Raw genomic sequence first — 15,789 nt, forward strand, 5'->3', positions numbered from 1 at the left:
GGCATGGTCAGGTGAGGGACCTCTTCCGGGTCCCAGACTCCTTGCGTCCTCGCATGTGAAAGGGGCAAGGGAGCTGTGAAGAGTCCTTTTTTTTCTTTGCACAGATTTAATTAATTAATTAATTAATTTTTGTATTTCTTTTTTAATATCTATTTTTAATTGAAGTATAATTGATTTACAATGTTGTGTTAGTGTCAGGTGTTCAGCACAGTGATTCAGATACATATATATATATATATTTGTTGGTTATCTATTTTACAGATAGTAGAGTGTATATGTTAATTCCAACCTCCTAATTTATCCCTCCCCCACCCCTTTTCCATTTGGTAACCATAAGTCTGTTTTCTATGTTTGTGGGTCTATTTCTGTTTTGTAAATAAGTTCATTTGCATCTTTTTTAAATTTTGTTTTAGATTCCACATATAAGTGATATCATATGATATTTATCTTTCTCTGTCTGGCTTGCCATTTGCAACAACATGGATGGACCTAGATATTACAATACTAAGTAAAGTAAGCCAGATGGAGAAAGACAAATATCATATGATATTGCTTATACATGGAATCAAAAAAAAAAAATGTACACCTCTGATTGCCTTTTAAATGTAGGTGTCCTCCACTACAATGAGAGCAGTGGTTCTCAATCTGGGCAGTTTGGCAATGTCGGGACACAGCATTCAATGTCACACCTAGGGATACACTACTAGCATCCAGTTAGTAGAGACTGAGGTTGCTACGAAACACCCTACAATGCACAGGACAGCCCCACAACAAGGGACTACCTGCCCCTAAATGTCAATAGTGACAAAGGTGGGACACCTTGAATTAGAAGAAGAATATAATGTTTGTGTGCTTAGGATCACTTTTGACAAGTACAAAGTAGGTAAGAAAGGCAAGCATTTGTGCGTGAAATGACCTTCAAATGTTTTTTTCTTTTAATTAATAGATCAATAACTATAAGTGCTTTAACCATTGTAGAACACACTTGAGGACAGGAACTGCTTCTCATTCATCTTCATATCCACAAAACATAGGATAGTAAGTAGTTTGTTTTGTTCAATTTTTAAAATCATCTGAGGACATGGAAATTGGGAGAGTTAAGTTACCAAAATGACCATCATGTCATTACATGTTTTAATCTAAAAGGTAAACAATAAAAGGAACTAGTATCAACTTCACATTTTTCAAACTTTTAATAGTGGACAGTAAATTCACTGAAAGAAGCAGGCTAAATATTTGTAAAATAAACATATTTATAAAGCAACAAATCATATCACATCTTCCAGACATACAAGCTCTGATCTTTGGTTCCCTGTTCCATGCTCAAGAGGAGGAGCAAAATAGAGAATGCCCTTAGTAACAAGCGCTTTCAAGTATACTTCAACCTTGGGCTTTCACATCATGCAGGAGGAGAAAAGGATATATTCTTGTGAACTTGGTGTTCAATGATGGATACATGGTGATTAAATTATGATTGACCTGAATTCAGTAATACTGTTTATCATGCTCTATGATAAGAGAACAGAGCTCTTTTAATTGAAATGGATTTTATTTCAATTTCATAATGCCTAACATAGAATGAGAGGGATGAGAACAGTGAGAAGAAATTCCATTTCTCATTATCTCAGTGATTACCAGCTGGTAATGTTTTATTTTACTAAATTAGATACGTTATTAAATAGATAAGAAAAACCAAAGAAAAAGGAACACAAAAATTATAGAATTATATACAATGCTTATTATTTCTGTAAAATGTGTTGATTTGGTTTTATACATTAAAAAAAAAAGACAATGCTTGGAATGTTCTAAAATCTAAAAGGCCTTATCTCATGCCTAGCTAATTATTTTGACAGGTGTCTAACTGATGTGCGCTTTTCCATGCAAATGAGTTTGTGGAAAACAAGATGACTGCCATCTACATAAACACTCCATAACTAATTCTTATCTCCACAGAGAGATTAGGTAGTGAAAGTCAGCAATTAGAATTCAGTGACAATTTTTCCTCTGCAATTGATTAGTGTACAGAATGTTCATCTAGTAGAAGGAATCTAAACAGTTCCACCAATTATTTCCCTTTTTGAACCTCAGACTAATCTGTCTTCTATGTGTGTGTAAGTCTGTTATTTATTTCCCCTCTCTGGAACATCTACTCTTTTTGACACATTCTCCTCCAAGTAAAATTTCCAATTTGATTCTCTCTTCCTTATGATCCTTTCTTCTTTTCCTTCTTCATTGGTTTGGTTTTAATTGTTCTTATATATCATTAGCTGTGAGTGTTGCCAAAGCCTCAGTCCTGGTTCTAAATTTATATCAGAGATACCATCATTCCCCAAGCTATCTTGCCTTAAAAATCTTGATATGTCATTGAATTTTCCTTTTTTTTTTTTTAATCAATTTATTTATTTATTTATTTATTTTTGGCTGTGTTGGGTCTTCATTTCTGTGAGGGCTTTCTCTAGTTGCGGCAAGTGGGGGCCACTCTTCATCGCGGTGCGCGGGCCTCTCACTATTGTGGCCTCTCCCATTGCGGAGCACAGGCTCCAGACGCACAGGCTCAGCAGTTGTGGCTCACGGGCCTAGTTGCCCCGCGGCATGTGGGACCTTCCCAGACCAGGGCTCGAACCCGTGTCCCCTGCATTAGCAGGCAGATTCTCAACCACTGCGCCACCAGGGAAGCCCGAATTTTCCCTTTTTACATATTCAAACAGTTGTTTATTTTTAGTAATGTTTTTGTTTCCTTCCTTTTTTATCCTTCTGCAGCTACCCTGTTATATATACTCATAAATTTGTGCCAAGGATTCTGAATTTTCATTTGTTTTCCTTTTTATGTCTATGCCTTTTTGAATCAATTTTATTCATCACCTCAAGCAAGTTTTTCAGAAACCTGACTACTTTCATCAATTACCTCTTCGCTCAAAATCATCAGTTGATCCCATTTTACTCTGAATCAAATCCTGCCTATTTGAGGAAGTTGATATTATCCATAACCCTCCTAATTCATCTATCTTATTTGATCCTTGATGGTCCCCAACACGTTTTTCAAAATTTGCTCACCAAATTTGTGCCTTTTGACTTTATTCAGGTTTTCCTAGGCTTGGAAGAGCCTTCTTTGTTCATTTAATTTAACTAATTATAATCTGTCTTTCAGAATCCATCTTAGGTCACACTTTATCTCTACATGCAAGTTCTATGATATACTCTCCCTTGGAACACAGAGGATCAGTTATTTGTATGACATTTTTCAGATACTTTACAGAGTATGATATAAACTTTTAGGTTTTTTGCTTCGCTATATTGATAATTTTTGAATATATATATATGCACATATATATAGTTTCTGTTTGTGTAAAGATTTATTGCATCTACTTACAACATGATTTATGGAGCTTAATTTTAACAAAGCTTATGTGAATTAGGGAAGCAGTATAGGAAAAAATATAATTATAGGGAAAAACTAGTTTGTTTTTGTGATAGTTAATTTTATGTGTCAACTTGACTGGGCTGTGGAGTGTCCAGATATTTGGTCAATCAGTATTTTGGGTGTGTCTGTGAGGGTGTTTTTGGATGAGATTAACATTTAAATCAGTGGACTGAGTAAAGCTGCTTTTCCTCCCTAATGTGAGTGGGCCAATACAAGCAGCTCTCCTGGTTCTCAGGGTTTTGGACTTGAACTGGACCTGGCTCTCCTGGGTCTCCAGTTTGCAGACTCACCCTGTAGATCTTGGGATTTGCCTTCATCCATAATTGCATAAGCCAATCTATCTACCTATCTATCATTCTTATCTTATTAGTTCTGTTTCTCTGGAGAATGCTGGTTAATATAGATTCATCTTGCCTATCTGCCTTACATGGCTAGTTCCTAATCTATGAATGGGGTAAGACGAAAATGAAAAAGACAGGACCCTGAACCTAGTCATGGGGGCAGAATAAGCTCTAGGAAGACCAAAGTAGCAGCAAGTCCTAACCTCGTTTTGTCACTTACTGGCTGTGGGACCCTGAGTGAATCATTTGGATCTCTGAGTTTTTCATATGCAAAATAATGATTCATCTGCCTTCTGAGCTCAGATTGTTTTTGTGTTATAAAAGTATATTTAATATGAAAACACTTTGGTGACTGTTAAATATTAACAAATAAGTATGATTGATCTTACTATTTTTTTTTTTTTTGATTCAGACCTGGCTTAATTTTTTAAAAAGATCATGAAATCCTTTTTGCAAGATTCTTGAAAATGACTCCTACAGAACAAAACGATAGAGAGAAAACATTTCAACAAAACATTTAACAACCACATTGCTCAAGTATTAAGGACAGAGATCTAGAAAGTAATGCATATTGATTTACTTTGCATCTTGTAATTACCTCTGATATCAGTGATTCTTAATATCGTGGAACCTCTCCCACAATAAGCATACACCACAAACATTTTGTACGTAATTTCACAAGTTCACAGACCTCCTGAGAGCCTATTTATGGACTTCATTTTCAAAAGTGGTAACGATTTCCAGAATTTGACTCATTTTCTCATGTACATCCTAGAAATGCCACCTTCTCACTATCTTCCACTTATTTTGTGAGCAAATCAATGTTACCAGTTAAAAACTACCTAGAATACCAATGAGCACTAACAAATCTGGCTTGAAAACATTTCATTAAACATTTTTGGATGTTGCTTCCTATCTTTTAAGTATAAAAAAGGCATTTCAATAAAAACAAATATATAATGAAGTCATCTCCCTTTGTGTGAAGAAATAAATATATAATGAAGTCATCTCCCTTTGTGTGAAGAAATATGAGTGAACTGTGCATTAATATTTAAAAGCAACGTAGTTCACTGCCAAAACTTTAAATGACTCAAGAGCACAACAAATTCTGAACACACTAAGATCATGTTGCTACTTCAATATTCTTGGGAATGGTGAGTGATTAATTGGTCTGTGGTTTAGGATCAGTTTCCATGCTTGTTTCTTGAGCTTCTTCTACCTCTGAGAGCTTTTCATCATTTTCCAATGTTTGCTGAAGTTCATGGATGGTACTAAGAAGAACGTGAAACTGTTTCCTTCTCAATTCCAACTTATCTTCAACACTTTCTTTAATATGTGAATGATGCTCTAATTCTTTTCCCAGAGCCTCTAGTTCCTTTAATGTCTCACGCCTGTCTGGATGACGCTGGATCACTTTTGCCAATGCATCATATTCTTGGCGATTTTTTCGTATTCGTTTTGCTTGAAGAATTTGCTTTTTGCACTCAACATTTTTTTCATGTGCTCCAGCAATGCTACATTCTATTTCTTTGTAAATTTTTTCAAAATTTTCCATTTCTCTGAGATTCATATCATATACCAGCAAAGTTTTGCCCATTGAAAATTCACATTGGGACAGTGTGCTCAGCATACGTTGGTACTGGCTGTATCCCTCTTCCTGGGATCCAGAGTTGCACCATCTAATGAAACTTTTCACTAGCAGATTAATTCTCCGATCATCTCCAGCGCCATCTCCATCAATTAGGAGACGCTTCCGTATGACTTCGTCGTCAGTCACGGCTCCCATGGTGTGCGCGGCAGCGGCGGAGGATATTACTATTTTTGATAAAGTCGTTTTACCCATTACATTATTTGAAAAGGCCCAAATTGTCAAACCTGCCATTGGCATGTCAGAATTCTGACAAAAGCACAGAAATACCTTGTTCCTATTTATCATGGCTACCATGGGAGAAGTTGGAAATATGTCTCAAAGCCAAACTTTCTAGTAGCTAGATGGATTAACATAGTATCTTAAATAGCACTAGGCAAAATCTGAACTATGCTGGTATATGTTACATGTGAGGAAACATATCAGCCGACCAATGTATTTTAGGTTAAAATTCTCATTGGAACCATAATTTAAACTAAAGCTTGGTACATAGAGGAAAAAGAAACCACACACACAAAGCATAGTACTGTGAGTGTTTCCTTCTTACAACAAAATTGAAAAGTACTAATGCATGCTAGTTTTAGTACAATAATTACATGCACCAGATAATTTAAAGTATTCACAAAGTAACATATGGCTTAGCTGTTCAGCTGCAGTGAAAATGTGGATTTTTAAGAATAAAAATTAGTTTGAAAAGCAGCAGGCAACAGTAGTCTCGAATCCCCTGTATACCCGTAAAGTGGAGAAACCATCTGCACTGTGTGCAAGCTGATGACCTTGGATTAATTCTAGCAATGTCATTACCCAATTAGTTGAGGAAGGAAAGATACTTGGGAATTACAATTACAGATCCATTAAAATTGTGCAGTGCTTTTATTCTCAATATTTATTAAATCACATCTGTCTGCTAATCATTATATGATGATTTTTTTTCACCTAAAGAGACTCAGTTTGACAGGTAAAACAGTGAGCTGGTCATGAATAGGATAATTATGCTACTTGAGCATACTTCAAGTATTCTGAAGTATGTTCTGAAAAAATAAAGTATTGATATCTCCTTTTTAATCTCATGACTTCTTAGATGGTAATGCTTCTATTTGTTTGAATAATCTCCTCAGTGATAATGAACTATTTTTAACCAAAGAATAAATATACACATACATGCCAAATTATGTTGTAATTTCATGTTTTCCTGTTCTACTTGTTCTTATCTTACAGAGACCCTGCTGTGTCTCTAAGGGTCATGTTAAAGAAACCAGTAATTCTTGGACAATAGGCACATTTTAATTTTTGTTTGTTGTTATTTTGTTCAAATGGATAGTTTAAGTTTTGTAGTGGTCTTAAAACAGAAATTTTCTATGGAGCTATCTTCTCATCATTTAACTTGAGAAAGCTTTTGACAAACATGTAATTTGCTCAGGAAATCTTACATGTAGAAGAACATATATATTTGTAACATTCATGTACACAATGTAGATAAATATAAAATTAAGACTATATACAAATGCAAAGCAATGTTAATTATACGCTGATTAGAAATACAATACTAAAATTAAACTGTAAAAAAAATCTCATGGTTTAATATTATACAAGAAAAGTCGCATGACAATTGTCTTAGGCTGTATTTATGATATTGATAGGAACATTTTCTCTTCATGTTATACCATCGTTAGAAGAGATAAATGATTGGCAGTCATTTTTTAATGCTTATATTTGTCTCTACTCTGTGATTACCTTCAGTTGAAGAGCAAGAGTGGCTTTTAAGCACAAGTATTCATTAATTTATTCATTCAAAATATATTAATGCATGCCCGTGTCATTGCAGTCACAGGTCTACACATTGTAGATAGAGCTGAGAACAACACAGAAGAGAACAAGCAAAGAAGGAGAACCAAGAAAGACTGGTACTCCAGAAGAAATGTGAAGAAATATTTTAGGGAAGAGGAAATGATAAACTTATCAAGTGGTGTTGATAGGCCTGGTAAAATGAGCACTGAGGACTGACTGTGGGACTTATCACAGAGAAGGTTATTGGTGACCTTGACAACAAAGATGTTAGGGAATAGTAGTGGTGAGTAATGACTGGAGAGAATTCAAGAGAGAATTGAAGATCAGGAAGTAGAAACAATCAGTATTGACAACTCTTTTGAAGATTTTATTGTGAGGAGAGTGTCTTGGTCGGTTCTGGATGCTATAACAAAGCACCATAGATATTAGGTGGCTTATAAACAACAGAAATCTATTTTACAGTTTTGGAGGCTGGAAGTCTGAGATCAGTGTGCTAACATGGTCAAATTCTGGTAAGAGTTCTTTTCTTAGCTGCAGACTACTGAATTTTTGTTGTACCATACGACAGAAAGAGGCAAGAGAGCTTTCCGGTCTCTTTTTATAAGGACACTAATCCCATCATAAGACCTCATGACTTAATCACCCCAAAGGCCCCACTTCCTAATACCATCACACTGGGTATTAGACTTCAACATATGAATTTGGGGGTACACAAACATTCAGTCCATAACAGTGAGACAGGAAAGAAACGGCAGTATTGGCAGAAAGATATGAGATCAGGGAAGAGCTGGTTGGTTGGTTTTAAGATGGGAGATGTTAAAGCATGATTTATTTTTAAGCTATGATCCAGATGTGAAGGCAAAGACAATGATAAAGTAGATAGCCCAAAATTGTAGGAGCAATGTCTTTGCGTTTGTTCTTCGGATCCAATTCATACATGGGGGTGATTGCTGATTACATCTGGAGTATAGGTAGAGTATGTGGGCACAAATATAGGTTCATTGACTAATTTAGTGTTTGGCATGAGGCGGAAAATCTCTGATCGCATCTTTTTTTTCTTCTTTTTCAGTGAAATAAAAATAATGGCATCATCTGAGAGTGAATGAAGTGAATGAATAAGTGATTGAATGAATAAATACTAAATAAGGGATGGGTGTCAAAAATGCAATAAATTCAGAAAATACAAATTAAACTTCTATAAGATGAAATATATATAAAGTGCTGATAAATGCAAAGCAAGAATATTATTGATTGAATTAAAATGTAAGGCTTCTATAAACATAATAGACTTCCTTTATGTAGAATTCAAATCAATTGTAAGTTCAAATGACTAGTTTATTAGTCTATGATAGGCAATGATAATCACAGTGTTCACAGTGCTGATTGAGTCTGACATATTGCAAGATTCTCAAGAGCTTTCTAAGTCAATAAGGATAGTTCTGTACAACTTAATTGTTGTGTATTTTATTACATTTTAAAATTTGTTAAATCCAGGACTACAAATTCTCTGCTATTCTAAGCTGCAGAAAGTTCCCTCGGGGAGAGTTACTATTCAAAAATAAGGCTTGATCACTCCTGTTAATTTTTAGTTGTCTCCCAGGAGATGGTGAATCTCAAACTAGTCAAAGACTTCAGTTTTAAACTTCTGAATCACTTAATTTACATTTTAAATATGAATCACATTAAAAAATATGTTATCCTTTGAAAAAAGAAATTTTTTGTTGATTAAAAAAAATAGAAATAGGGAACAAAGGAAGAAAAAAATACCCTGAGCCGTCACAAAAAGATAATTTTATTAACATATTGGTATAATGGTAATGTTGGAATGTATTGCCTATGTATGGCTTATATTATACCTATGATTAACTTCTATTCAATTAACATAGTGGTTGGTAGGACTTTGTAATTCTTGGAATGGTCCACCTATTAATGATCACTAAGAAGTTTATCTCAGCTATCTTAACTTTTCCACTCCAAACAAAGAAAGATCCTCTTGACAATGACCTTACTGTCAAGACATAAACCTTTGAGCATATAGCAGGTATGTGATTTACAGCAAAACAATCATTAAATAAGAAAACAAAAATAGAAAAGCATAACCAAAAATTAGTACCATATGATTTTATAAGAGATTATAATGCTTATGTTACATAGAATCTTTTTAATTAGAATATGGTATAGTGGAATAAATACCAAACTGCATTTCAATATTGATTCTGCCACTAACTAATTCTGTGACCTTGAGTGAATCATTTAATCTCTCTTAAAATAAGTTCCATCATATCAAAAATTAATGATATCTAACTCATAATGTGCCTGCAGATAATAAATGAAACCTTGTGTCGTGTATAACTGTCTGACACATATTTGTTCCTTTGATTTTTCATTGAGGTTAAATTTACATGTAATGAAATGGATAAATCTATAATATACAATTCAAGTTTTGATAAATGTGTATAAAGCTATAGCCACCACCCAAATTAAGCATAGACTTTTCCCATTATTCCAGAAATTTTCCTTATGTGTTTTTCTAGCCAATACCCACCAACATATGTAAATACTATTTTTATTTAATTTCTATCTCTGTAGATTGTTTACCTGTTTTTACTTCATGTATGTCAAGATTCTGTTACTAGATGATGCTTATTTATGATAGTTTTGTACCTTTGATGAATTGACCCTTTATTCATATTGGTGTCCCACTTTATCCCTAATAACATTCCTCGGATTAAATTCTGGTTTGTTTCCTATTACTTTAAGCACTTTCACTTTCTTTTGATTAATGTTTGCATGGTATATATCTTTTTATCCTTTACTTTTAATCAACTGTGTCCTATTTAAAGCAAATAACTTATAGACAATAAATCTACCTTTTTCAATTCATTCTAACTCCTCCTTTTGTTTGGTTCATTCAAATTTATTATAATTCTTTTTGTGGTTGCATTTAGCTCTACCATTTTATATTTCTTTTTTCTACATTTGTTCTGTTTTCTGTTCCTCCTTTTCTCCCTTTCATGTGGTAATCAAATATTATTATTTTTAGTCCATGTAAATCTCTCTATTGCCTTTTATTTCTAGTTTTTGTATGTTTAATGATGTTCTAGGGATTATAATACATATTCATAATTTATCAAAGGCTTCTCAGAGCTAATGTAAAATGAATGTAAAATGCAAGATTCAAACAATATCTCCAACCTTTGTGATATTGTTTATACACACACACACACACGCACACAAATGACAAACTCTGCATTAGGATGTTATAATTTTAAACTGTTAGTTGTTTTTTTAAAAAGAAATTAAAAGAATAAAAATTAAGTTTTTTTAATATATTTTATATATTTATCCAGGTATTTTCTATTTCTTATATTTTTTGTTCCTTCTTGTAGAGCTGAGATTCCATTTTACAGCATTTCCCTTCAGTCTCAAGAAATTCATTTAGCAGTTTTTGTAGTTTAGGTTTTACGAGGATAGATTCAGCGCCTGTTTACCTGAAAATATATTAGTATTTTCTCCATTTTTGAATCACATTTAAACTGGATAGATAATTCTAGGTTTATATATATATATATTTTTTTTTTCTTTTCAGTACATTAAAGATATCACACCATTGTCTTTTTTCCTTCACATACTTTGATCAGAATTTAGCCAGCATTATTATCAATGCTCCCCTATATATAAAGTATTTGTTGTTGTTGTTGTTGTTGTTGCTGGCATCTTCAAAGTTTTACTCATATTTGGGGTTCTGCGGTTTGATTATGATGTGACTGAGTTCTCTGAGTTTCTTAGATCTATAAATTATATATTCTTTCAACAATTCTTCAAGTATTATTTTTATTTTCCTTGCTTTCTCCTCTTCTTATGGATACACAGTTACATATATTTGCTTGAATATTTTTTTTCAAGTTTGTTTCTCTGTTGTATACATTAGATACATTTTCTTCTACTCTCTTTACATTCATGTCCTCTCTACCTCTCTGTCTCTCTCTTTCTTTGCCAACTTCAGTGTTCTCTGAAGCCTGTGAATTCTTAGATTCAGATATTGTATTTCCTGTCTCAGAATTTCCATAGTTTCTTTTTATAGTTTCCATTTACCTGTTGAAATTATCCATCAGTTTGATTATTATGACCAGATTTTCCTTTAATTCCTTGAACATTTTATGTTAGCTGCTTTAAAGTACTTATTAATCTAACCTCTGTGTTATTTAAGTATATGTTTCTGTGTGCTGCTTCTTCTCTTGATTGTGGGCTAGATATTCCTGTTCACATTTATAAATTTTTACTGTAGTCTGGATGATTTATTTTAAAGACACTGGTTCCTGTTATTTTCCTCTGGAAAATTTCTGCTCTAGATGATAGTTAATTAACTGGCTGATTAACTTGAAATCTTGAAGTCTTGCTTATATGATTTCTTAGAGCAAGTCTGTATTTGTTTTGCCTTTAGGCTCAGAGTGAATTCCTTAGACCTGAGAAAAAAGTATGGCCATTCTTGGATTTCAATGGAAGACCCAATGTGTTTACCAAACATCTAAAATGTACCAATTTTTGTCTTGTGCTGTTAGCAACATGTTGTTTTCTGTTGGACTTCTTAAAGTCTTCCTCATGCATGCATAGTTTCTGAACATTTTATATACAAGTTTTGCAGCTTCCTCTCTGTGTGCCCTTCTCTTTCAGTTTGTTTTTTCCTTCAATTCCCAGCAGTCTGACAGCTCTAAACTTTGTCTTGTGATACCTCAATCTAATAAGTCTGTGACTTTTTCCTGAATTTTTAGCTATTCCAGGACCTTCAGACATGGGAATGTCCTCAGGGGGATATGTGTATAAACATGGATCTAATCCAATCCAGTTCCTTTCTTTCAAGAGTCAAATGCTCTTAAATTTCTGTCTAATTTTGATCACTCTACAGTGCCTTTTATACTTTGTCCAGAGGTAATATGTACTTGTTATCTGCCTGAAGTAAGTATAGTAAAAGCTACTCCACAAGTAATAGTTTTTCTTTTATATAATAATGATTACTAGTATCTATATTGTCATTGGTATTTACTAGCACATGCTAAAGTTTAAAGATTTGATCTATAAACTAGTATATATTATATGGAAAATTTATTTTTAAAAATATAAGGTGTACCTAATATGCATTGAGGTATTTTAGATTATAGTAAATAAGCTAAGTAGTTTAAGATAAATACATTTTTATTTAAGTAAAATTTAGTTTACTAATACAAATAAAGTTCCTCAAGCAAGCATACTATTAGGAGAAACTGGTAATTTATAATTGAGTTGATTTTGCTTTCAAGTATTCATTTGTAAAAGCTAAAATGACTTTCCAACTTTAATTATTTAAATAAGACCATCATATACAACATGAAGTAGACTTTGAGAACTCATGAAATGTGAAATAGATGTTGTCTCTGATTACATAGGCTGAGCAAAATAAAGCTAGATGAGGGAAATAAAATCTGTGACCAAAACTCCATGGTGATAAGCAAAATAGTCTTGAAAGCTTCAGAAACCTTCAAGAAAAGAGAATTTCAAAATTAGAATTGTGAGGATATTTTGAAGTGGAATATATTTGTCAGGATGAAGTATTCTTTATAGTCATTAATGGTGGTATTTCAAATAATTTAAAATTTTTATTTTCTTAAATTTATTTTTGATCTAAGTAATTTAGCTCTAGAGTTTTAAACTAAAGTTATCTTGATGTTCTGAATATTCCAGAATATTCATTTCAGCACTTCCTGATATTTCTTTACTCATGGGCTTCAATAACTCCTTCCAGGTTGACCACTGTAAGGTATCGTTTACTTTCAGATAGCGTTTGCTGGCTCTCCAGAGTAAATCTTTCTTCATTCTGAGGTGAACAAACTGATTTAAGTTCCCAACCTCACTGACAGGATCAACTATATAATATCATTTTTCTTATTTTATGAAGTGAGGTTGCAAGGCATAGAACTGTACCTTCACAGTTTGTTGTTGAATGGAAATACTGAATGAGTTGCTCTAACCTTGCACATCATGTCTATAGCATTGCACTACTAAACCTTCAGCTGAGCTTGGAAATGTGAGCACCTTACAGCAAGCAATATTTATCCTACACTGCTGTGGAGTTCACTCTTTCTTTACCCAAAGGTTTATGGCAACCCAAGTTGCAAGTATAAAAAATACAACTCTTCTATCAATTTTTTTCCTCATGTTGCGTCTACTTTGCCATTTTGACAGCCAAAATCCCACAAAAGACTTAAAAGGAAGAATTTCAAAAGATTTCAGGAGAAATGTGTCCCCCTCCTCTTTCTCTAGCTTTTATTGTACATCTGGGGCTTTGGATATTTTATTCTGTAAACTTCTGGCACACATTGTTTTCTAAGTTGTAGTCTGCCACATGCTGTCATTTGACTCTTCTATATGTACTAAGCAGGAAGAATAAGAGTTCCTGGCTCCTTCTGGTATAGTATTAACCTTTTATTACTTAAATACTCACATGTCTGAGTAGAGCAGCCAAGGTTCATTGCTGTTATATTTCCAGATCACACATGTATTTAATTTTTACATCCAAGAGTTGGAATTGGAGCAGAAAAAAAAAGAAGATACTGGGGATGTTTTCAGAGCCAGAGTTGGACTGGGAATGATTTATTGAAGGCAAAGTAAGGAGTCTGGATACTGGGTGTATTTTTTTTTTCCATGTTGAAATTTATTGGAGAAAACTAACATGGAACTAAGTCCAGATTTATTATTCAACAAACACACATTTCAGGTCTTGTGTGTGCAAGAAACTTGGGTAGATACTGAATAAAAAATTGTTAGAATAGGGCATATCTTGAACATATCTAGATATTAATTTCCAATGTAATTTACAAATTTGAGTCACAAAGTAAGAAAAAAATCCTTTACTATTATTCTGACTAGACACATCCAGTATCTTTACTTGTCAAGGATCTGTTGCCCTGATTTTCAGAGCTGAAGTTTCCAATGTACAGAACACCATCCATCCACTTTTAGCCTTTCAGCTTGTCAAAGCATATGCTTGTTGATCTGTAAGAGTTTGTTCTTGAATTTTATAAATTCATTTTAAAACACATTTTATCCATTTTTCCTATGTTAGTTTTTCTAATGTCTTTTATATTTACAGCATAGGGAGTCATAATGTGAGGGGTATAGTGAATAGAATATGCCTAAAATTAGAGAACTTAAGTTAATTCACTTCCCCTTGAAACTGGCTCCACAGTAAGTCATCAGGGAATAGTAAATTTCTCAATGAAATCCTTAAGCATTAAATCAGAACACAAAGAAACTGAGAGTTTTAAAAAATATCATGGAGTCCAAAAATTTCAAAAACAAAAACAAAATAAAACAAAAAAGCAAACAGGTTGAAAAGTCACTATCATCAAACTAGGGGGACAAAAATAAGTTTAATCCTAAGAAAACATCAGAACAATTTTTTTTAATGTACGTCAAAACAATTCCTTTTCTTCCTGAACAAATACATTAGCTATGCAACCCATTACTCTAACAATTTGAAAGCAGCTCACAATAGATAAGGAGATGGAAATGGGTGGATAATCTCATCCAGAGGAGAAATCTACAGTGTAACTCTTCTAATTTCACATAATACTTCATGGAAAAGACACAACAGAAGGATCATAATCATATCATTGCCCCTTTACTTGGCCTGTACTTTACATAAAACTCAACAAATTGATTTTTCTACCATCAGTGCAGTGCTTCCAATAGATAATTTTATAGTGTAAGTTTTATTAATGTTCTTCTTAAAATAGGAATTAAACAAGAGTTGACTAGAATTGGGATTATACATAGCAGTGTTTTTAGGAAATAAAAAGTGATTTTTATCTCTCTATCTTTATCAATTGAAAACAAAACAAAGTGAAACTGAATCCAGAAGAGACAGAAAGGATTTGACTAGAGCAATGGTACTCAAAACTTTTGCTTTTAGGACTCTCTTATTGTGTTAAAAAATTGCTGAGTACCACAAAAAAAGCTTGTATTCACATGAGTTAGATCTACCAATATTTATTATGTTGGAAATTAAAATCAAATTTTAAAGTATGAATAATAGTAAGCTCGCTATGATAGCATAAAAATATTTTTAAATTAAATACAGTTTTCAAAATAAAAAATAATTAGTGATAGAATGATTTTTAAAATAGCTTTACAATTTCTTTAATGTCTGGTAAAGTAGAAGACATATAGATTTTTCTATATGTCTCTGGATTCAACCTACTATATTATTTTGGTTACAGAACATGAAGAAAATCTGGCTTTACACAGATATGTAATTGGAAAGAGAAAAATATTTCAATAGCCTTTTCACTTATTTTGGAATATCCTTCTTTGATTCTACATCAGAACTCAACATTAGTAATTTCTTAAAAATTAGTAAAGAATATTAAACAATATCAATGAACGTTTTGTACATTGTTACCTTAAGGTCCACCATCTATTTTGCACTCTGATTGTATCATTTCTCCATGCATTATTTTGTAACATCATGCAATGGCCATTTGGAAAGTATTTGTTTACAGAGTTATGGAAATCTTCCAAAATTTTAGCACATTTCATTATATAAATCAAATAGC

The 15,789-nt window shown here is 33.0% G+C and overlaps 1 protein-coding gene across 1 annotated transcript; it reads right to left on the reverse strand.

Moving 5' to 3' along the window:
• Positions 1–4,863: 4,863 nt before the first annotated feature.
• LOC133092181 (THO complex subunit 7 homolog) lies at positions 4,864–5,558 on the reverse strand. Its single transcript, XM_061191412.1, has one exon. The coding sequence runs from the start codon at positions 5,546–5,548 to the stop codon at positions 4,925–4,927; it is 624 nt and encodes a 207-aa protein (XP_061047395.1). The 5' UTR covers positions 5,549–5,558; the 3' UTR covers positions 4,864–4,924.
• Between the last annotated feature and the right edge of the window lie 10,231 nt (positions 5,559–15,789).

This window comes from Eubalaena glacialis, chromosome 5, assembly GCF_028564815.1.
Source record: "Eubalaena glacialis isolate mEubGla1 chromosome 5, mEubGla1.1.hap2.+ XY, whole genome shotgun sequence".
NCBI classification, from domain to species: domain Eukaryota; kingdom Metazoa; phylum Chordata; class Mammalia; order Artiodactyla; family Balaenidae; genus Eubalaena; species Eubalaena glacialis.

Bases quoted from the DNA above. Each gene is read 5' to 3' on its own strand.
- LOC133092181 (XM_061191412.1), bottom strand. From the start codon at position 5,548: ATGGGAGCCGTGACTGACGACGAAGTCATACGGAAGCGTCTCCTAATT.